This window comes from Podarcis liolepis (genome assembly GCF_965112155.1).
Source record: "Podarcis liolepis genome assembly, chromosome: 5".
NCBI lineage: Eukaryota > Metazoa > Chordata > Lepidosauria > Squamata > Lacertidae > Podarcis > Podarcis liolepis.
This window is the reverse complement of record NC_139556.1, coordinates 32795828-32820114: the sequence shown is the minus strand read 5'-3', so window position 1 is coordinate 32820114 and position 24287 is coordinate 32795828. Positions and strand designations below refer to the sequence as shown.

At 41.6% G+C, this 24287-nt stretch overlaps 1 protein-coding gene across 10 annotated transcripts in view; it reads right to left on the bottom strand.

Moving 5' to 3' along the window:
• The window catches only part of COL13A1 (collagen type XIII alpha 1 chain), a gene marked incomplete at its 5' end in the record, with an annotated part of 200991 nt that overhangs the window by 43924 nt on the left and 132780 nt on the right, over nt 1-24287 (bottom strand). For 2 of the 10 annotated variants that reach the window (XM_083503099.1, XM_083503096.1), the window contains 11 exons: nt 1921-1947; nt 10405-10431; nt 11134-11196; nt 12414-12449; nt 13922-13948; nt 14905-14946; nt 15321-15419; nt 17714-17779; nt 22921-22947; nt 23386-23412; nt 23518-23544. In XM_083503099.1, coding sequence (XP_083359225.1) covers nt 1921-1947; nt 10405-10431; nt 11134-11196; nt 12414-12449; nt 13922-13948; nt 14905-14946; nt 15321-15419; nt 17714-17779; nt 22921-22947; nt 23386-23412; nt 23518-23544 — 468 coding nt within the window. Of the gene's footprint in view, nt 1-1307; nt 1371-1920; nt 1948-3802; nt 3836-7448; nt 7494-10404; nt 10432-11133; nt 11197-12413; nt 12450-13921; nt 13949-14904; nt 14947-15320; nt 15420-17713; nt 17780-20835; nt 20893-22920; nt 22948-23385; nt 23413-23517; nt 23545-24287 lie in introns of all 10 variants that reach the window. The other 8 variants (XM_083503094.1, XM_083503092.1, XM_083503095.1 and 5 more) reach the window with 8 other exon arrangements.

The following is a 24287-nucleotide window of genomic DNA, read 5'->3' as shown; positions in this document are numbered from 1 at the left end:
AGCAGGGGTTGCAGCCGATCTACCAGTTCCAGTGACAGTGCTTCATCAATCAGCAGCACCAGACTGTGAACTCCAGAGACCGTAACCCCATCCTTAGGGAAATGCAACCCAGTCTGTTCTAATTATCTGAGCTGGCCAGAATGCATTTTGCTCAAGAAATGTCTGGATTTCAAAATAGGAAACATGATTTAAATCATATTGATCACACTGATTTATAATAGCACCAGCTGTACGGAAGGCTATCTTGAGACCATTTATTCTGAATCCATTCCATGTACCCCAGTGAGAGCCCATTTTTGTAAATTTCTGCTTGACAGCTGGATCACATGGGTATGAACCATATGAGCGACACATTGCTTAATGGGAAGGGCATCACTAATATTGCATGTGCAAGCATGATGTATAAAGCAGGTCTGAGAGTTAACAAGGGCAGTTCTTTTTATGGCAATAGGCCTTTGGAAGGAAGGGAAACAGAAGGGGGGGGCACAGAGATTGAGGAAGAATGAGCCAAGTGGTAGGGCAGAATGAAGTACTGAGAGCTGCATGGAGCAAACCTGATTATCTGACCACTGAAAGCTCTGTCTGACTTTCCTTTCCAACTGTTTTCTACAACTAAGGCAGCCTTCAAAGTTAAATCACAACAGCTGAGATTCTCAGGATGCCAACTTCTGTTCTAGATATAACTGCTTTCTGTGTCTGCATGGTACGCATATGCAGTGGTCCAAATGGACATCGCAATAACACTTTTGAGTACAGATGGAAATTGTTTACTCAGAGGGCCATTTTCACGTACTATCTGGATCTGCAGTGAAGAAGTTGAGCTCACTTATATTTCAAAGTGCACACAAGGCATTAAATGGAGTGCTTCATTTTCAAATTAAGTTGGGAAATGTGAAGAGTTAATAAGCTGCAGCCAGAGCTTATACTAATCAGTTGCATGGATTTTGCTATCTTCAAAGTCAGCAGCAATTGCATCCTCTTATAAACCGGCATCCCAGCAGACATCCAAATCGTTCTGTCCTCCCATCACAATACTTATCCTGTTTGTTATTCCAAGGGTGAAAGCAGACGCAATATATAAACATATCTCTTTCAGAAGACTGCTAATGTTTGAGTATTCTGAACAGGGGTGCTTCAAATTCTGGGTTTAGTTTTGGGCATACACAGCACACTCCACACTTGGAAGAAATAGGATAAAAGCATTCTTTGGCAAGCATGAAAATGCAGCTCAAAACAACCTGGTCAAGGTTTGGGGGAAGGACAAGACAAATAAGCAAACCAAGCTCAAGCATTTGACAATGTCCTACCCTCTGCCCCCTTTTCCCTGGCAAACCTGGGGGGCCCATCTTCCCTGCAACTCCACGGTCTCCCTTTATTTGGAGGATGGGTAAGAAAAGGGAGGCAGAGAATTATGTCTGTTACGCTTGACTGGTAGTCTCCAAGCACAACATAGCCAAACCCTGAAACACCTAAAAGAAATAGCAAACTTGCTAAAACTTCTACTTTTGTTGCTGATAGCAACAACAACATCAGTAGGATTTATATAGAGTTTTAAAGTGGTGAAAACACTTCACACACCTAATCTCAGTAATCTACACAACAATCCTGTAAAGTAGGTCATTATTGTTGCCCTTCTATTGAAGCTTGGGGAGGAGATCTAGAGCTAAGATATAGTAGCTCCATAGATAGATAGATAGATAGATAGATAGATAGATAGATAGATAGATAGAAACTTCTACAGACCGTGGTAAAATTTCACTTGTCTCCTGCTGGGGAGGGGAGAGGAAAATAGGGAACATCTCTACTGACCAAAGTATTCACATACTCACATCCTGATTATAACACCAGATCTCCTTAAGAGACTTAAAATAAAACATAGACAAAGCAGACTAAGAACAGACGTTTCTTTAAGTGCAATACCTTTGCTCCTGGAATCCCTGGCTCACCCTGCATTAGGAAAAGATGGAAAAACAAACTGAGAGAAGAAGAGAGGAGAGGGGTGATTCTTTTACTTCCAGCACTAACAGGCAGAGTAGGTGACCATTCTTTGAAGAAGACCTCATGCCAAAGCCCCACTTTAACTTTATTTCAATTTGCATTTACGTCTGTCTAATGGGTTTCACTAGGTCTCACACAGCTGTGTACTGATGTGAAATTCACTCATGCAACTTTCTATCCAGCTTTAAACGGACCAAAAGTATTTTATTTCAAGACTCAAAAATGGAATCTGCAGAAATACAGATGGGCAATAGTTGTTAATATTCAAGTTTGAGGGTGGAACTAATGAAGAAAACATTGAGTTCTGATGTTTTCCTTCTAATGCAAATGTCAGTCAGGGCTATTTTCTGGGGAGAATCAGTAGATGGGAAAGGATTTGAAGTCTTCCCTCGCTTGCAGATTTTGCCCTGCAAATATGGTCCTAAGGAGGCAACTTGGAAAAAGAGAACCATGACTATGCAGATAGGAGCAATGTTGATTTGGGCCACCAGAGCCATAGTGCCCTTCTTTACATTCTCCCATAGAAGTGAATGGAGCACAATAACGTGTTGCTCTTGGGGGCTCAACCACACTTCCCTTCATCCCATGATTTCTTGGTCCAAGAGGTTTTTCTTCTGTCCCACCACTTTCCCTGAGAAAACCTGTGGTTTACTGCTGAATTGGAACCAACATCAATCTGCAGAAAACCCAAATACCATTTGTTCTGATTCAACAAAAACCCGCAGATTTTCTTGGAGAAAGCGGCAGGACAAGAAAAAAGCTTCTCAGACCTGTGTCTAGAAATCATGGGACAAATGGAAGTGTGGATGAGCTCTGGGTGGCCCAGCCCTCGCCAACAGAATTCCCAGGGAGGAGGAAGTCCCATTTGCTTCAGTGCAGAGTACAAATATAACATTCCACCCTCTGCACATATCCTGCCTTTTAAAAGGAATTTTGGTAGCGCTATAAAATTACTCTGATAAGGCAGGTGCCTCAGACTCAGCTATACAGCTGCAAATAAAATGTGTGTTGTAAAGTGCATTATACAAATGTGGCATTAGATGGCAATGGTGAGCCAAGGCAAATTCAATATTCTTTTCAAACATTTTTAAAAAAAGCATTTCACAGCGTTTTTTTATATGTGTTTAGATTCCATACTAGTCTGCGAGAAAAGTTATATTATGATCATTTAAAAGAAATCACTCTGGTCTGTGTTTCTGTTTCCAACAGTGTTATAATGTCTCTGTAACACCAGCATCTCATGTGGGTTGTGGTACTATATTTTTGTACACCACTCTAAGCACTGGTTTGCTGGCACATCAAAGCTGCTTTACGTCTTTTTTTTTTAAAAAAACAACAGTGCATGATATGAGAATCTGCCATTGTGGCTATTTAATTAATCTGATGGATGCACATTATGAACTTCCTTATGAACTACCAGACATTACCTTAAACATTTGCACTTTTGACTAAGTGTCACTTTGTGTTTTTTTTACTATGAAGGAACTTTGTACTCATAGGATCTCTCCAGTGGATTATAATCTCTACTACATTACAAAACCCTAGATGTGATGTTTCGGAGTACAATAAAACCCCAAAATTTAGCAGTTGAACTGGCAAAAAAGTAAGTAGTATTAAGGATAATTCTTTTTTTAAAATGCTTTTTATTAAAACAGCAGCTCTAATCTCAGGGCTGTGCTTTGCTTTTCAGTTCTCTGCTCCCCACTATTTGATGCTAAGTTGAGAGCACACCTCTGTTTTCATCTCCTAAGAGTGCTCTACAGCCCCCCCCCCCCCGAGAGGAGGTTAGCACTTGAAAACTAACCTTCATGCCTGCCACCGCAATTCCAGGATCCCCCTGACAGAGAAAAAGGAAAGACAGGGATACTTTGATAGATGGTGAAAAAAGGTGTTTGCTCAAGAGAGAAAGTTTCAGAAAGTTTCTCTTTTTTTTCTTGGGGAGGGGGCAAAGCATACCTAAGGTAATGTAAAATAGAAGCCAACAGCCTTGGAAGATTACTAGGGCCAAACTAGATCTGACAGCAGCACAGGGCGTGTTGGGTGCACCTGATTTTTCATAGAAAAAGGGTGTGTGCGTGAATGAATCCCTTACGAAACCCACTGCTTACTTCCCTCTAGCCTCTCCCCGCAAAGACTTTTCTGATGCCAGAGCACAGATAACAAAAGCATCAACACACAAGAGCACAGGAAGCTCCCTGATACTGAGACAGATCACTGGTCCATCCAGCTCAATGTTCCCCAAACCTGGATCTCCAGCTGTTTTTGGACTACAACTCCCTTTAGCCCTGACTATTGCCCATGCTGGCTGGGACTAGCAGAATCTCATAACTCCCGTAGGACTGCAAATTCCCCACCTCTGACCTAAAGGGGCACACTGCTGGGAGATAAGCTGCAGTTAGGAGCAAATTTTCTAAACCTAAATCCACACCTGTGTTCCTCTTTTAGTTCAAAGAGAGAAAGAGAAAGGTGGGGCGGGGAGGGGGAGAGAGGAAGAGGAAGAGGAAGAGAAAGGTCTGCTGCTGTCACCTCTGGCTTGGCCCTAAGGGATTCCTCAATGAGGAATTCAGTATTGGCAGACAAACTTCTCTCAAGCACAGTTTGCCTTCCATTACCATCTCCTGCAATGTTTGGTTGCAGGGAGTGCTAGGTGCATTGTGGAGCACATCACTGGTCCACATGAAATCACTATAAATTGTTCGGTACCACAAAGGGGTTCCTCAACACATGCAATGGGGTCCTTCCGCAGACAAATCAATGTGGAAAGAATTTCCTGAGGGCGGAGGTTTTAAGACTCTTGGGTCTAGACAGGAGTGTTTCACAGTTCCTCTACACTAGCATTATCAATGCATCTTGCTATTGTTTTTAAAGAGAAGCTGTGCTATTACTTTTAGCAGAAACCAAACCTTGGCTGTTTCATAATCTTAAGGTTTTCATCATCAACTTTATTGAACAGTTTATGGTCTCATGTATGCAATTGTGCATATCTAGTATTATTTTATGACTGAGGGAAAATGTGAATATTAGTAATGGGACATTAAGGTGGGGGAATGAAATGAAATGTAGCAAGAATGCTATACAGCCACGGGATCTGTCAGGAGATCTTTGTACTTTAAATGGCAGGAAAATGAATAATTCCTCACATCCGCAGGATTTTTTGTATAACATGTGACAAATGAGTGATCGGTTTTGTCCTCATATCTCTACCAGTTACTTAACCTTTGATTTGCAGTTGGATTCAGGCAAATTGTTGAGGTGGTAAAGGCACCACACAAGAAACAACTGGTTATTTTTACATATGACTTCACACATTATCCAGGAGATTGTCAGCTACAGTATCTGCATTATGTCAGTGCATTTAAAAGAACAGTCCACGTAAAAAAATATTGTCCTTTGATGACTTAGCTATTTTGGCTGTTCATCTGAATCAAACTTGGGTGATTCTTTGTGAAGCCTGAAGCATATATTGAGGCTGATGAAAGGGATACTACAGAAAATGGCCTCCCTATGATAAGGGACCCCAGCTCTGTCTATAATGGCTCCATCAGCATGTAATGCTAAACTATGTCTTAACATTATGAGGACAAGCCACAATGAGCCTAGGACTCTTGCATTCACTTCTCTTCTCTTCTCTTCTCCTCTCCTCTTTTGGCATAGCTGCCGGAAGGCTAGAATCTTCTGCTTCCATTTTATATTAACCACAGCTGTTCATTCTGTGCAACCCTAAACTGTGGTTAATCATAGCTACAATCTACTCAAACAAGCCAGATTTATAAGTCACAGTCTGAAGCTGACTTGTTTTAGCAAACCATATTTAAGAGTATCTGAAGTCTGCCCAGGTTTGAACATCATAACAAGCTGCAGTTAGTCAAATAAGGAAACAAAAACTTATTAACTCCTCTTCATGGTTTTGCCAGAGAAGGAGGGACCAAGCCAAAGGCTCACTGCAACTCAGTTTTGTAACATAAACTGTGGTTTAGCATTACATGTGAACACAGCCAAAGTTGGGAAGTACACCTATAAAGGCTGTTACCTTGTGTCTCCACATATCCTTCCCAATGGCCTCAAGATGGCCATGGATATGCAGAATGTAATGGCTCGATCCACTTGAAATACACTTACAAGTGTTTCAGCAGGAAGAAGGACCAGTCACCATGATGAGGCCACGTTCAGTAGCATTTTTATGGCAAAAATAATGCCCACTGTAGACCACTGTATTTGACTGCACCCTATTAATGACTGGAAATGATGCTAATGGGGAGCAAGCTCATCAAAGCAGCCAATATATAACATGTAACACCTGGGCAGGGAAAGAAAGATACTGGAAGCCTTTGGGAAGGATATCAAGTGGTAAGAATTTCCTAGACAAAAATTGCAGTGCAGATGAACCTTGAGATGAGTGCTTATTGGCTAAATAAAGGAGGTGGGCACATTCTACATATTAGTATCTGTTAGGCTCTTCAACGAGAGCATTTGATTACAAGAGCAAATGGTCCTAGGGAAAGAAGTGGGAACGGATGGAAATATTTAATGTTAGACATAGAATAATGGGGGTTTGGAGAGTTTAGTGCAATAGATGAACAACAAAGAGACTTGCTTGGAGAAGCAAATTTAAATCATAAACCAAGAAGGGCAAACAGGTTCAAACATTGAAAGGTGTGAAGCAGATGGGGATGGAAGAAGAGGGAGAAGGATCATACCTCTCAACTTTCTGAAACAGAAATCAGGGGCATAGCTAAAAAACACAAGGACAGAAGATGGAAATCAGGGATTCTATGTAATAACAGGTGAAAGAAACATTCAGAAATGCATCAGATGTGAGTAATGTTTAGTAACTATGGGCTAGAGACATGAAGGGGATAAATATATATTGGGAGGGTGGATTTGATTGAAGAGATGGCATGTCAGTCCTTTAACATGTAAATGAATGCAATTCCGGAATCCTTTAAATAAGGGTTATTCTGACCTAAAATATGTGAACTGGAGTTTAATCTGAATCACAGCTATGAATTTAAAACTAAGCACATACTCAAGTGGAATTCTTCTCCACTCCTCTGAAAGTAATAAACATTTGAACCTTGATCCAATGGCAAATCAGTCAAATTTATGCTCTCTGTTTCCGTAGTGCAGATGAAGCACAGATTGGTTTAGTGGACCACACACTCATTGCAGTGGGTATCTTAAGGCACCCATTTCACTTCACTTCTTTCCACAATGGGAAAACTGTTGAGGAACAGGCATGCCATTTGTTCAGCAAAACATTTCTTCCTGGTTCTTCTTCCTTTTGCTAAATCAGACTTTGAGCTTTTTGTATTTTAAGAGTAGGAAATACATGTACAGAATACATGTAGAGAATGTTAAAGGTAATTGGTGTAATCTCTGAGACTCAGGGTCAGTTGAGAGGTATGGGTAAGGGTGGTTGGATAAGTCAGACTCCATTCCTTGCAGAATACCTGAACTCCTTGTTTTCCTGGTAGCCCTGGCATGCCCCTCTCCCCCTGAAATAGGAAAAAAACAAGATAAAGATAATGAAGATGGAAGAGTGAGGGGAAAACATAGGTCCCCATATGACCTTTGTTGGTAACCACTGAAACTGGAGAAAACTGTATTCCATAAGATCTCAAGAAGCTCTGACGATTCAGACTAGAAGACAACCATTGCTGTGATAATTTCTTACAATATAATTAGTAAATCCTGAATTTAGTATTAAACATTTGAAGTGTTAAAGTTATGATGAGAACATGGTTTTCTTCATCTTTTGCATGGGGAAAATGTCAAAACGTAATGCCAGAATCAAACTAGGGACTGGTTGTGCCAGCAAATAAATAAATAATCAGTGCAGCTCATGGCTTGTGGTGTTAGGTAGTGTTGCAGAGATATTATGCTAATATGCCATAGGCGTAGGGATTGACTTACGACCTTCTCAATGTCACTTCAACTGGCTGATGTTAACTACCTTCCCAGAAAATACAGAACTTCACTGTGCTGAATTTATTACATCTGAAAACAACTTCTCTGCACGGCGGCCAAAACACAGATCAACTCTTTTGCTGTATGGGTAGTGTGTCAAATTCTCCCCAGCAATGCAAGCGATCATTTACCCTGCCATCATCATATCTTGTGTTTTCCTACCACATAATGACTGCAGAAATGGGATGATGTACAATGGACCACATGGAGCAAGTGAGCCTAAATACTATGGGAGGAGAGAGGCAGTGCGATTCAGTGATGCTGGAGTTTTGGATGACACTTCCTTCCTATGTGTGTAACATATAGACATGAGCGTCTCTCTGGACTATGGATGGATGATTGTGACAATTTTAGTTACTCCCAGTTCCTCATTTCCCCAAACTTAACTTCAATTCACCACATTTCCACATCAGTATTCTATTTTTAAAAAAACCTTTTCATGAAAATCTGAGTACATTTACGTGCTAATTTCTTTTAATAAACACATTTCTGTTTACAATTTTTCCAAATATACACATTTTTGCAAGCAATTTCAAAAATGCAGAATGCATCTTTGAATGTCATGTTCACTAATATATACAGGCACACACCCCCTACTTATGTGTGATCAATTCACACGCGACCGCATATACGCATGACACCAGGAAATAAACAAATAGACAGACAGACAGACAGATAGATAAAAGGGATTTGAACAGTATCTAAACCAAACATATGTGTTCACAAGTGCCAAAAATGGGAGAACAGTTTTGATTGTCACTAAAGATAACATGAAACAACGTACTGGAATTTGTTTCTGCTTCTAACAAACCAGCAGAGGGCAGCCCAGGATCTCAATTCAAAGCTTGAGGGTGGGCTGTTGGGGGGGGGGGGAGAGAGACAAAATGCTGTTCATTTCTTCCCAGCAGGACAGTCTCCTGCTGGTTTCCTCTTTAAACTACAAGTTTCATGGAGCTTTGATTTTTCTTAACCATGAAATTGACGCTTCCTTCTCATCACAATCCAATTGGAAAACCTGGATTAAGAAGATCTCCAGATCTCCAGGGTTTAATGATCTGGCTGTGCTCACAGACAGGTTGTGAAACTCTTGATGTATAATCCCTTTCACCTTGGAGAATGTGTATGTATTTTTCAGCTGCCTGGAAAATCAGGAGGCAGCCTCTGGGTAGGTGTGGAGAACATCACTGGGATATGCTAGTTAGCACTGATATTAGTTGCTAATGATTACCCACCTTCCTCTTAATATGCAACTTGCTGTTGGGTAATGACAGACACAACATGTGAATAACTGTGGTGTCTTTGAAAGCAGACTCATTGCAACCTACTATGAAGTCTAGGCTGCAGCCTAGGGCAGCAGTTTATAAGGGGCTGCCTTTCTGCACAGTAGGTGACGGATGTCAAGTTTTCTTTCCTATTAGTACCTTAGTGAATGTATTTCTCTTGCTCATGAACAGTAAGGAATAAGGGAAGAATGGAGCGTCTGTACTTAAAAAAGAATAGGGAGGATATGACCATTAAATTACCTTGATACATGTGCTGGGAAGCCAATTGTATTAGCATATCTTGTTTTGCACCGTCTTGATATTGTATGTGAATGGGCAGCATATAAATACATTAATAAATCAAATTTGTCTCAGTAAGTTGTAGCGGGTACATTGAAAAGACAAGCTATCCAAATAGACATTTTTAGATGAGTTTACACACACGAAGTAGTGTGTAATTGTAGAGTTGGAAAGGACCCTGAGGATCATCTAATCTAACCCCCTGCAATGCAGGAAAATGCAGCTCTCCCATACGGGGATTGAACCTGCAACCTTGGTGCTATCAGCATCAGACTAACCAACTGAGCTAGAACCAGCCCCGAAGACATTTAAATCATACAGCCTGTTATAGTTTGCCTTGTCTTTTGTGGATCTTGGCCAAAGTTGTAATACCTTTTTTAAAAAAACACAGGGATATATTCAAAATTTATAGGCTCAATATACATTTTAATCAAATAGATAACATATGGGCATGAAATCATGTTAGCCTCTCTTAAAAGGGCTCCGAGCATCAGAAGAAAAGAAAGGAGCATGCCAAACCTCAACATCAGGATCTGCTGATTTTAGAGTGGGTTTGATGTGTCAGCTAACCAGACATTGTGAAGAAACCCCAACCCGTCTCACAAGATACAGAAGGGCAAGAAATCATCAGCCAGTTTGAGTAGTCAAAGAGATGCCTTTGCAAAGAGTCAAATTCCACCAAACTCATAAAGATAGATTTCACCGTGTCTCTCTGTGTGTGCCTAGTGGAGCCAGGACATGGAAGTCTGCTAGTGGTTAATCACAACACAGATGGATATGCTATTAAATAGGCCACAGGTCTGTCTTGGGTCAAGATTTTTATAACAATACATTGTTCTGAGTAACAATTCCCATACCAGATTGACACCATGCCTACCTTCATGCTAGGCTCCCCCTTTTCACCCTGTGCAAGGGAAAACAAAGAGAAGAAAATGGGGGGGGGTAGAAAAAGAGGGGGGAGGACAGGCAGAAATAAGAAATTAGGGAAAATGAGCTGCATTGAGAAATGGATGAGAAATGAAGGGTGGCACACTTGAAAACTATGTAGGTTGTAGAAAGACAAAATTTAAGATGGTATGACAGAGCGCACAGTGTACACATACATTTTTTCCTTCTTCTATTGTCTCTGGCTTCACAGGTTTTTCAAGCACTATAAAACCAAGCAACTTTCTTTGACCAGAAACAAGAGCACAGAGTATTGTTTGGGCTAGAACCCAGCCATAGCATCTGTTTTCAATGCCAGGATTCAATTCTAGAACATATGAGATCAGAATATTCCTCTCACCACTAATTAATGGGAGAAAGCCTCTGCAGCAGGAATTAGAAATTCCTGGGCAAAGAGTGGTGTTTTCACCTGCCCTAGCAAAAGTGAGGTGGCGGGGGGGAGGAGTGTTTCTACTACCCATCACAATGGGTCACTAAACCTTCAGGTCAAGACTGGGGGAAAATATTTGCCATACATGTGTGCAGAATGTCCTCTGGGTGCAACACCACTCCTCTTGTCCATGTATGGGATGTTCATATGAACATCATTGTTGTAACACAGTGAAGTAGCAATCGGTTGAATTTGGGACATGGGAAGTTGCTGGTGCAATGCAAAAGTTACCTTTGGGCCAGAAGGACCAGGAAGGCCAGGGGTGCCAGGTAAGCCAGCCTCACCCACCTCACCCTGGGGAAAAGATACAAGGAAAGACAGGAAGGAATAGGTACAGATAAGGGTCATAAAAAGTCAAGTTTTCTGGCTAAGAAGAAATATTATTAAAGAAGTGGTGGACAGTAATCTCAGGATGACACCCTTGCTGTCCTGCCTGGATTAATACAGGAAGGTATTCAAAAAAGCAACAACAACACATACCTCTCCTGTATCAGTATCTACAGCCACAGCTGGCACTATAACCTTCCAATAGTTTGATTTCACCCCCAAAGTTACACTGCACCATTGTCTCCCGAGACAGACGGATGCCAACCAAACCAAGTCAACACTTTCCCCATGTTTCACCTAACACCTGAGTTCCATGACCCAAGTCACAAGATTTAGAAGCCATCTCTTGGAAACTGCTGGGACTCAACCCTAGCACCAAAATGAACCTACTAGACTTATAACATTCAATATAACTTGCAGCACGATAAATCAAGGAAATCATAATAAAAGGACTCATTGTAAAAATAACAGAAGCGTCACAAACTCCAACAAAGTGGTAAGTAAGATCAGCCATATAAGGCAAGTAGGTAAGAGCTGACCCAAACGTTTCAGTGGACTGTACCATCCCAGAAGATACACGGGGAATTGCTTCTTCGAAAGTGCTCACATTATCAAAATCTCTCTCTGTGTATGTTCCCGACATTAGCTTTCTATGTGCAAGGAGGTTTTCATGTGCCCCTCTGACAGTTTGGATCGGGTCTAGTCAGATTCAGCCAAGGGTGGAACCACTGAAGGATACCCAGAGTTTGTACATTTTGCATGTGAATGTGGATTCAAACTCATTTTTATTCCAGATAGGTGTCAAATCTTCAGGGGCTTACAGTTGTTCCCGGCAGAAACTGTCGTAAGCAACCAAGAGAGCCTGAAAAATTGGAAACTTCTCCAGTCCCACCCTCTTGTTAACAGATTCTACCCATGGGGCATGACAGAGGTTGTGATGGCTGCAGGGGAAGAAGTCACACTTACTTCAAGCCCCGTCACTCCCAGCCGAAGCTGCTCAAGGTAGGAAATGAGCAAAGTGTGATAACCAGGATATGCTTGTGTCTGTGTGCATGAGTAAGGCAAGGATGGTGTATCTTTGCCAGCACTTTCCCAGATGGCTCAGATCTACATTAATGCATTTCAAACGCTGCTGTGCTTATTTCATTTTCTAGTCTTATGCTTCTAAAAAACAACAACCATACCTTTCTTCCATGGTACCCCTGAATTCCAGGGTCCCCCTGTAAATGCCAATTGAAATAAAAACACAAACAAGGATTGAGTTAGATTGCATTCAGACTGAAACCCCTTTCCCTTTATGAACATGAACGTAAGAATCTGAGGGGGACATGGACAGATACAGGAGTCCCAAAGAAGAGCTGTGGGGTATTCATGTCCCTTGCAAATTTTTCAGCTCACTTAACTCTAATATTGGACCATTCTAGCCTTTAGGGATCTCTGCGTGACCAAATGTTGGGTATTACCTGCCCCTCTTTGGAGGAGTAGAAAAAGTAGTGGCATGCAGTAGCAAGGAGAATTCTATAGTATCAAAAATATTGTCCTGGCTCCCGCCCAACACATTCAGACAGAAGCTCTTCCTTGAAGTTAAGAAAGAGATATTTATTCAGGCAAGTAACAGTGCAGGTTTGGCAGCAGACCCAGTGCTCAGGAGTCAGGATTAAGGAGTTCAGGAGCAGGCAAGAAGTTCAGAATTGGACAGAAGCGATGAATACGTCCCAACAAGTTTTCCTGCCCCTCTTGCCAAGCTTTGTAAAGCAAGGCTTGGGATGCTCACTCACGAGACTCTCTCACCTTGTAAGAATGACAATTTTGCAAGTACACACTCCATCGGTGCAAGCTGGTCTGCTCCCTGCCTGGTTCTAAATGACAAGGTTGCACCCTCCTGTTCAGTCACTGATGCCTCCCTGTTCAGCTTCCCCTCTCAGTTGACCAAAGCCCTCCCTAAAAAAGGTCAGAGGGGAGAACGTGCACCCCTGTTCTCTTTTCCAAAGTAACTGAAATCAGGGTGGAAAGGGGAGATCCCTGTTCCTCGGTTTCTTCTTCCTCCTCTTCCTCCTCCAGAGCCTGCCAACCCAATCTTAATTGTGCTGTGGAGCTCATTACAGATATGCAGGTTTTTAAAGCTAAGTTTCTCTCTGTTCAAAAGGTGTGGAAGAATGATTTTACTTCCTAGCTAGTTCCTGGCATACTTCCCAACCTCTTCTAACTGGCTCTTAGTTTGTGGTTCTAAATCAGGTAGGGCCTGATTCAAAACTGGTCTTATGTGAAGGTAAGAATATGATTAGGAGGAACATGAGTTCTTCACACATTATTAATTCTCACACTAATAAAAACATTAAGGCAAACAGGTTGTCCTTATTTTCCTATAGCTTCCAAAGGTACATACACAGTAGGTTTATTCAGAACTTGTTCCTTTGCTATATATAGATTTGAGCCTGTGCTTCTAAGATGCATTAAACATGACAAGTCAGGGTCATGGATCCTTAAATAAACAAATTAATTAGAAGATCCCTAATACTTTTGTGTGTGTAGGGTTTTCCCTTGTTCATTCTCAAAGCACTTTGCAGCATCCTGAGAACAGTTTATAACCACATTCTGGACTTCACTGCATTTCACATTTCACTCACAAAGTATTTGAAATTTTAGAGGGCAGTTTTTATAACTGGTATTTCTTCTGAGTTGTTTTACTCACCTTTGGTCCAGGAGGTCCTGGCAAGCCCTGCAGATAAAAGCATATGACATCATGAAGTAGTAAAAACCTGAAAATCCCCACAGCACTGGGCAATATGCTAAGTTCTGTACTACATTTACTTCTCCTTATACCATACCACCATATATTTTATCTTTTATTACTTAAATAATGTATGCAGAAATTATCCTCTGTAGTAAGTAAATGAATTCTAAGCCCCATATCAAGCATGCACCATGTTGCATTATTTCTCCTTTATAGACCCTGAACTATTCATTTTAATAAATGTCAGCTGATAGTTCACAAACATCTTTCCATACACCCAAACTACTAGGCTATGGTCCCAGAGCTTATTGGGATGACAAAAAAATAATAATGCATTTTAGGCCCATGACTGCAGAGAAGCCGCACCATTAAAGCACTGTAAATCACCCCTGATAGAGCTACAATTCTCAACACCCTTAACAAACTACAGTTCCCAGGATTCTTAAGGTAGGGAGGATATGCTTTAAAAGTACTTCAAATGTATGGTGTGTATGCAGCTCAGGACTCTTTCCCTCCCTCTCTTTTTCAAAGATAATAAGCCTGTTTTGTGCTTATAAGTGCTTATCCTAGGATTACAGCAAGATGAGTTGAAAAAAATTCTCACTCCCAATTATTTCAAGTTTACCCTCCATCATGCACTCAGATCATTAGGCTGAAGTTCATAGGATTTTTTTAAAAAAATCCTAGAGTTAAGAGGGGTTTTAAAATCTGAGAACAGAGTAACTGGACTTTTAGCAGACTACATTCAGACGAAGCTGGCAAGAGAATGATCACTGAATGACCAACTCCCTTCACTGCTTGCCTACCCTTCCCTTAATGCATGCAGTTGTATGGCACTGTTGAGCCAGCATTCATTATGTCCCTTGAAGGCACCAAGAAATAAATCACGTTCATGCAAGCAAATGCAGCAACCGTAGTAAAGGAAAAGATGAAACGGATACCTTTCCATCCTTGCCAGGCTTCCCTGGTTCTCCTGCTTTTCCCTAAGGCAACACAGAAATGTGTCTTTCAGAGATGCCAGCTTGGTAAACCCTTATTTCAACAAGAGTGATTTTGACCTTTTGAAAATGCTTACTGTCGCTGCAGGAATGGTGCTGTTACCAGAACATCAAATAGAATTTGAGGCTTTTAAAAGTTGGGCGTCCTGCTGAGAGTGACATAATTGCAGCCAGAGTGTGACTTCTTCACCCTGGAAGTTCCCACAGACTGGGGCAGAGGAATTGGAATCCTCATGTAACATGGGAGGATTTGGGGCACCACCATTGCAGAACCACCATGGAGGTAAAAGCCAGATCTTTGGTTCTTCGGAGAACAGGAAGTATGGGAAACAGACACAAGCAATTGAAGAGGTACTTACAGCTGGTCCAGTTGGTCCAGGTTGTCCTGGAGTCCCTGGGAGGCCTGGTGGCCCAGGTGGCCCTGGAGGCCCTTGGATTCCTGCCTGTCCCTGTTCACCCTGAGGTGTATTGAAAACAACGCTATCATCAGTGCAGCACAATGACCCTGGAGTGTGAGCTATAGCAAGCAGAGCCTGAGCAAAGGAAGAAGAGCCAAGCCAAGCAAGTTGCTGTTAGTAAGTACCTGAAGGGGGTTTCCAAAACTTGGGCAAAGGGCAACGTGTGGATGGGCTTTCTGCATGGATTCCTGAATGACTTTAAAGCTCCCGTCAGAAGGAATACAACTCTCAATCAGATCTTAGACTGGGAAAGCGAGCATCAATACTAAAGCCCATCAAACGAGCCCTTGCCATTGTTCTTAAGGCTTCTCCTTCTTCTGCCCTTCCTTACAGATTTACAGACTGGGGGTTTCAGGGATGTCTGAATGACACAAGACAACAGCCCCCTAAAACTACTACTTCTGTTCCATCTCTGTCTCATTTCTGTACTTGCTTCTGCTGCTTCTTTTCCTGTATTCAAAAGACTCCTTAAAAGCTTATGTTTTCTCTCAGGCTTTAAGAATTTTGTTTGCTTGTTTTACTGATGTTGTTTATCATTTATTTTACATTGTACCTCACCCTGGTATCAGTACCGATGAAGGGTGAGCTACAAATCCTTTAAATAAATACAATAAAAAATACAATCTATTTTGGTGCATTGTTATTACTATCTCCACTGAATATTGCTCCTTCCTAACAGAATGCAAAATAGAATGTATGAAGTAAGAACCCTGGTTGCATCTGCTTTTTCTCTACCCAACCTTGACTATGTCCTGAATTCCAGCTGTCTGTTTCGCTGACTTCCCTGTTTTGTTTTTTTACACCCAGCCAAAGTGGTTGTGTGAGATAGCCTGCAGTGAACTCTAACAGAACATTAAATCCACACACAATGAAACCACTTGGTGCTTAGCAAAACTTTTAAAAAAATTATATAGCTCCAATTAATGGTTAAAAATAGGCATGTGACATCCGATAAGTATGGCGTTTGATCTCTGACTTACTCCCTCCATCCAGTTACATTCCAGATGAATCCTAGAGGGCCATTCCAGGCTAAAAGTATTCATAAGCATACCATAATGCCACAGTAACAAGAGGCTTTGTGTGGGTTGGCATCTCACTATAGAGAACTCTTGCTGAGATGAACCATCTGCACTCATCTACACAAACACACATAATACTGTCCTCAAACAAAGCCAAGGGCACTGCGGCTGTATCCTCTGAAGGATGTTGTAGGCAGCTGAGCCAGTACTTGCCAAATGCCCATGTATAAATCTCCATAGATATACAAGCTAATTCGTTCCAGTGCCTTCATTCAAAGTGACATAGCTATCTCTAGAGGAGTTGAAGAGATTGTCAGCAGAGGTTCCCTTACTGTTAGTGCTACAGTCTGTCTGTCTGGGAAGTCAAAGGGTGTTTGCTGTGGATGCAATCAGGATATTATTTTGTGTGGCAACTGTGTTTAGTAAAGTTACACTGACCTATCAAAACCAACACTTTCCACAGTAAACATATTAAGTGTAGACACTCCCAGAGGAGCCATGACCAGTCTGGTGTCCATGACACAAATCCTCAGGTATTTAGAGATGGGTGCCTGTTTGTCACACTTTGCCAGGCCTTGAGAACGTCTGATCTAGCAAGCTGAAAACAGCCACCCTACAATGTGTTGTGGTGTTCTGGGTGCTTAACAGTCCCCTTGTTTTTAAAGGTCTAGACAGTTTGCTGAGCCTCTGGGTTGCCATACACTACATTCTGCTTGATAGGTCCCAAGTTGTGCAAACTTGCCTTAAAATATATGTTTACATGTTTACTGCAGGTGATACCTGCATGACACCAGTGCATAGTCTCATAGTAAACACAGCCTCAGTATAATGCATGGGGGGCTCTTAGATTCAGTTCTCCTTCAGATATTCTATAGTACTGCAAGGGGAGGTCATTTGCTCTCTCTCCAAGAAAAAGAAGCAATCCTTTTCTTCAAGTATATCCTGTGAAAACCTTGTTCTTCCTCAATAACACTCTTTCTTGCAGCATCTTGTGTGGCCCTGAAATCAGATCATCAGGAGAAGCAGCCAAAATATTTCTGTTCATGCTTAGCTGCTTAAACTGAGAGTGCAAGCACACAAGTGAACTAAAACCAGCTTGTGGGGTCATTTCTGATGTACAGGCATGTCAAATGGTGGATAAAACTGACTCTCTAAAGAAATCCCTGCTTCTTCTAGTTTTCATGAAACCCTCTTTAAGGAAAGAAAGGAAGCTGATTAATTGCCAGTCTCTGAATGAAAAGAAAATGCTTAAAACCAGGAAAAGAAGAAGGATACCTGGAAGGTGCGTCTCTTTATGACTGGGGGTGGAGCCAGCCGCACTGAATTGAGAAGAGGCAACAGCTGAAGAAGACCGAGCCAGGAGGTCACAGGGCAAGGGCCAAAGGTCACAAGGCAAAGGAGGTCAGTAGGGCATCAAAAGTCATACAGAACAGCCAATGAAGAAAATGGAAAGGGGGTGGGGAAGGAAAACAATGAAAGGATGTAATGAAAGTAAGTCACAGTTCAGAGACAAGAATGAAGGGCAATGGAAAAGGTATCTGTCATTGGGAACCTTTTGGCAAGCCTCTTGAGCTCTTCTATGTTCCATTTTAATATTTTGAACATAGGCTTTGGTTTTATTCTTCAGGCTTCAGAGTACTCTAGTTTGTTTGTTTTTAAATACTTTCTAGTTATATAACATGGAAGAGAAAAGGCTGATTATGCTGTCACCTTCTGCTGTGTATCATTGCAACTAAGCATAGCACTTGCTACCCTCCACACCTGTAGTCTCTAGGCAGAGTACTTCTCCTCTAAATTTGCTTCTTGTTATTTGCACTTTTCTGTTTGCATCGTATTCTTCTCTTTGCTTCACCCAAAGTCTCCATTCCTCACTGGTTGTTTTTGTGCTCTCCTTATCACCAGATATAGTTCATTTCTTGACCATTCTTTTTTGTTGCTAGCTAATTCCATAGCAAATTTGCTAATCACTGCAAAGGCTATTCTGATTACAACAGATATTCTCAGCAAACCATTTTTCATCCCTTAGATAGGCCAAACTGTATTAGAGAAAACTAGTAAAAGAAGTGTGCCTGCTTTTTTAAAACACCCCCCCCCCAGTGAAAATGGATATGAAGAAGGCATCTTTTAAATTTCTGAAGGGATGAATGCAGAATAACTTGAAGACTTCATTCCAACAAGGAATCCAGCTCTACATCTTGGCAGAACATTCACTCCCTGCCAAGTCCAACTGTAGGAGATTTTTCTCAGAACTCATTCCTTCAGTGTTCCAAACATGAGCTTCACATGGAGGTCATTTCACTCTTCAGTTTTACCATACCTGACCTCACAAAAGAAATTAGTATGCATGAGATGCATTTCTAATTTCAGCATCTTTCCAAAGTTTACTCCACATCATTCTACCTTGCGTGTGTGAGCGTGTGTATGTCTTGCCTCACAGCTGTCTCTATGCGTGTCCATTTTAAATCCAAAGCCATGTGTTCCATGCTACAGATATCCATTCCACCTCACAAAAATGGCTCAAGGAAAGCAAACATATCTATGCATATCTATGCATATTCTGCCTGCCAAATATTCAATGAACTATTCCAACCAATGCATATGCTTATCCTCACTCTACAACTAGAATCACTCCTGATTTTCACTAGTATATGTGCAAGAACAATCAGGTCTTGTTACAGCTCAAAAATGCAGATGCCTGTAATTTCTTTTGAGGCTGAGAGGTATGCCTGCAGGTCTCCCATGACAGCAACTGTGTACACTTCAGAGAGTACACTTTCTTCCCCTTATTTATGGCTGCTTGCTCTTTAGTGCAGGCCAAGTTCCAGTCTTGTTGCAAAACTGAAATGTCATCACAATATTGCAGCACTGCAACCCAGTCATTCTGGGCAGCTTGTTAAAAATAGAAGACGTGTTGTGGTGGTAAAATTGGAAGAGCAGTGGTTGGATTAAGAAGGCCGCAATCAACAGCAGATCCAAAGACCACAGAGGGGCTCAGTCTGTGAATCACAGAAAAAGGCACTGCACATTCCCTGTAATTCTTAAGAGGCGACAAAGGCAGCTGAATTTTGGGAAGCTGTAGCCCTCTTCAGGTGTTTTTCTCCACACAATCTCTGTTGTGCAGAAAGAGACACACACAGCAGAGCCACATGTGCTTCCTCTGCCCCCACCACAACACCACACATCTGCCTGTTCCCAGCATCATCAACATGTTGAGGGAAGATCTAAAGCAGGGTGGGAACTGCCTGACAAACACACAGGCTGCCCTGTGAGTTGGAACCCTGAGTGCTCCTGGAGGCAGCCTCTGCATGCTCAGCAGGCATATCCCCTTCAGACATTCCCCCAATGTATCAACACTGTGGGGACAGTATAGGGTGTGGTGAGGCATGCAGACAAGCACATGCAGCCCCACTAGTTCTCTTTATGTGAGTGAGACAGTACGGAGATAAACACCTGAATAGGATTTTCACATTCCATCTGTTCTGTGTGAGGTGTTAGATTTGAGCAAACATGACACTGAGGAAGATTTGGAATGTCATCCTTAGGTCCAGCTGTTTTCTTCTGATGTCTCACCTTTCCTAACAAGAAGCATAGGATTATCTAGGGCAGGTTTCAGGAAACTGTGGCCTGCCAGATGATGCTGATCTCCAAACTCTTATCGGCCCTGGTCAGTCAGGAATGAGGGGAGTTGTAGTCCAGAAACATTAGGAAAGCCACAGGTTGCCTGTTCCTAGCTCATCTGTTAGAGCATGGTGCCGATAATGCTAAGGTTGCAGGTTCAATGCCCATATAGGGCAATTGCATATTCCTGCATTTCAGGGGGGTAGACTAGAAGATCCTGAGGGTCCCTTCCAACTCTATGATTCTATGATCTAGGAGTGCCTTTCACATGTCTTATAATCAACTGTGAAATTGCTCAATAGAAGGGACTCCTCTTGAGGCAAGATCTAAAAACACAGACAAGGCAAAATAGTGCTGATCAGTTTAAACCTTCAAAATATCGAGCTGGGTTAAGAATGAAACCCTGGGGAACTGCCACCAGCCAGGGTAAACAGTGCTGAGCTATATGGAACAGTGGCCTGGCTCAGTATGGCAGCTTCCTATGTTCCTAAATAAATCTTGAGATGACAGTCATTAACAACTATTGGAAGGTGAGCTCAGGATAGTTCAGATGGCATGACTATGATATACAGAATGTTTTTCTTTACATCATTTGCCTTTTCCCACAGTGAAAAACTGGAGTCTGATGGTAGCATATATTTTACACATTTTCCTTTATTGGAGGGGGGGTAGCGTCCCACAGGTATGTTATTGGATCTTTTGCCACTGAGAACATGCAATATTGGATTCATCTCCTTGGCCTTTTGCAACAGGACCAGTTAAACCCTTTCCCCACAAACCTTCAGTGTAAGGATCTGATTAGAACGCAGGGCTGCAAGTGTGGTGCTTAGGTATTCCTAGGGGGACAGTGGAGACAGAGCAACACAGAGCTGGGTCAATTTGATTCTCTATACCATCAGCAGCAAAATGAATTTCACCAACTCCTAAATCTAGTCCGAAGACAACTTGCAACCCCTGCCCAACCCTGTTGCCTTTTTTACCTGTTTCAGTTACCTCATCTGTCCTCAAGGCTTGCATTGTGCAACGCATACATAACCTCTTGATGCATTCATTTCCTTCGTTGAGAGCACAGTATCAGCTTTCCTAATTTGTTGCTCGACGAACAGGCTAGGGAACTACATAACAGTGGGGCTGGATTCTCAGTCCTTGCTTTACTGACAGTGGTAGAGGAGGGGAACCCAGGCAAAAAAATCAGTTCATATGCCACAGACACAATGGTAAGAAACCCATTATTCAGAAATCCTAAGCAAGCTAAAACAAGTATCTGGGCTATTCCTTCCTCTTTTTGGAAAAGAAGATAAGTTTGTTATTATGGAACAAAGAAATTAAATGCCTTCCTTTAAGATCCATGGGGGGGGCACACCTTACCGTTGATAATTTGCAAAGTATTGCTGCCTTTAAGGGCAACGCTTAACAAAGATGGAAATTGTGACCAGTGCCCTGAGTCCATCCAAGATTTCCAGGCAGCAGGATAGGCCTAATCTTCTTGTCTAGCACCTCTCAAAGCTCAAAAATCATGAATCTGCTTAACGGCTTTTTAAAAAAGCATAACATTTTAATGACTTTAAGAAATCATTTGGCTCTGAAGTCTTTAAGAACATTTTTGGTATCGTCTTGAGGCCCGGTGTTGTTTTTAAAAAGAAAACGAAAACCTTTAAGTTCCTATAATTTTAATTAGAGTTGGAAGCTAAAATCTCAAACTTCGCTGGCTGCGGCTCAACTCTCAGCTTCCTCACCCCCAGAAACAAAACATAGGCTGCCGGTTAGTATAGAATGTAGCAGAGGAAGGCTCAAGGCATACTCCCGTTGCAAAGCTTTGCCAGAGCTTCTCCACCTTAATCTATTTGCTCATAGGATGTGGATCATTATTATATTTCCTCTTATTATGTAGATCTCCTATAGCTGAAAGCACCATTTGAGATGGGAAGGTATAATTTCTTAAATAACAATTCTAAATATCCAACAGAGACAGTAAGCCACACTATTTTTTTCTTTGTGATCGTATGGTATGGTCAAGTCCTCTTTTACCCCTGATTAGTTTCTCAGTGTTTTAATATTCTGTGGACCCTCCTTTTCATCTTGATCAGCACTGGGAGAACTTGCAAGGGAGTGCAGCTGAACTCAGAGCATTGCTCAGGCAAACTATGCTTCTAACTTAAAAATAAAAAGCCCATAGCAATTGACTGACACTGCTTTTCTAAATAAATATACTTGGCTCTCTGTTGTTGTAATTATATGGGCCACAACACTCAGCCAATCAGCCAGCCTTTGTTCCCTGCATTCTTCTGCCTCAGATACCTCTAAAAGGGTCATTATCTGCATCCTGTCATCACTCGGGATCCTGGACAAACAGAACATCTATATCTCTCTGGGATAAGGGCCAGATTTTAGGTATATTTATTAGGAGACTTCTCAAATGCTGAATATGAAGTATTTAAACCTATGTCCCTATAATAATTTCAGCCCCAATGTATGCCTTTCTAGCTGAGATTTCTGCATTGCAGGGGGTTGGACTAAATGACCCTCAAGGTCCCTTCCAACTTTACAATTCTATGGTTCTAATGCAGAGAAACTGGGCAGAGCAATCCTAACTGGCAGATCTGCTAGCCAGATGAAGAAATTGGTGAAATGTTTCCCGAAAAACTCTCTGCACTCACTGTATCTGCCAATAAGGCAGTCACTGTATCTGCCAATAAGGCATGGATAAAATATCTATGTGGATGGGGGGCGGGTGAAGAAAGGACTGCAGGAGCCAGTGATGAACTCTAAGAACTCTTGTTCTATATTTCCATAAAAGCCATCCAAATAAACAAGGGATAATATGCAAGGGTCACTTTACAAACAAAATAGAAGAGTCTGCTTACCCTGTGTGGATAATCTCCACATTGACCCTGCAAAAGTAGGAGATTAAAAGAAAATAGTTTACATTATGAATGCTGTAACCAAAATAGATTCGTGGAGACAGGTTCATAGCAGGTGCATTGCTGACTTGAATGCATTCATGTCAGTGAGCATAATGCTGATTTAAGCATCCCGTGGACTGGACTTTGTCCATGAATTCAAATGTGCAAAGGTGACATTATTTTCAAAAGCAACTGTGGATATTGAGACTATTGATTCAGGGTACATGAATAGCCTGGAGTTCCAGGTTGTTTCAGCTTCCAGTTTCCTGAAAAACCTGCATTTTAATGTGAGTTAAAATCCTCTTTAAGAGAGCACACGACTATTTTAGCCTGCCTTGAACACAGGTATTTCTAGAAACTGAAACCCAAACCAACATGGAACTCCCTTTTTTATTGTAGGCAGAATGTTAATTCTGCTAAGCTCACCTTTTCTCCTTTTTGTCCAGCGGTTCCCTATAGAAAGTAGAAGACAAATATAGAGTCATGTCGCATATATAATGGTGATAAGGAATGCCAAAAATAAGTGTGAGCAGAAAGTATGTACAAGTAATTACTCACTGGTTGTCCTTTGGGACCAGCTGGGCCCTTTGAGGGGAGGAAAACCCAAGCAGAGGTTACATCGAGTGAAAAACAAAGTGAACAATATGATGAATACGACAGCACATGATGTAAGCTTCAGATAAAACTGGCATTACAGACAGGAAACACAGGCAAGCTGTACCCCCTTTTGCGATAATTCTCACCCAAACCTTTTAATTCCATAATCAGGTATCCTTAGGATCCTCCAAGTAACATATCTTAATTGGGCCTGTTACAGATGTCATCTACTCCATATGCAGATGTGGGAAATCATTCTTTCATGGTGATGCTGAACATCAATTAAATATCCTTACAGCATGTGCAGTCCCCATCAGGAGAGACTATCCACTAGTGACATAATTATCAGGAATATTCAGCAGTGTGGGCAGTGGGATGCATAGTCTGTAGGAGTAGCACCACCAAAAGTAGGGATGGGGGAGGAATTCAGTTCTGTTTGCATTTAAAGACGACAGATTCACACTTTTCAAAACAATACTGTGTACCAAAATGGATATCCTAAGAAAGTCAGACTTATCCAGATTTTGCACAGCAGTTCTCCAGCCAAACAATGTGTACAAGAATGCACAGACTATGGTAACGTTTGCACATAAATGCATATATTAGTGACAATAAAAAATCAAATATGCATTTTGCTTTGAAAAATGTGCACACTGAGCAAAAATGCATTTAGAATGCACATGAGAAATTTGCACAAAAATGCTAACAAATTTTCTGGAGGACTTAAAAAA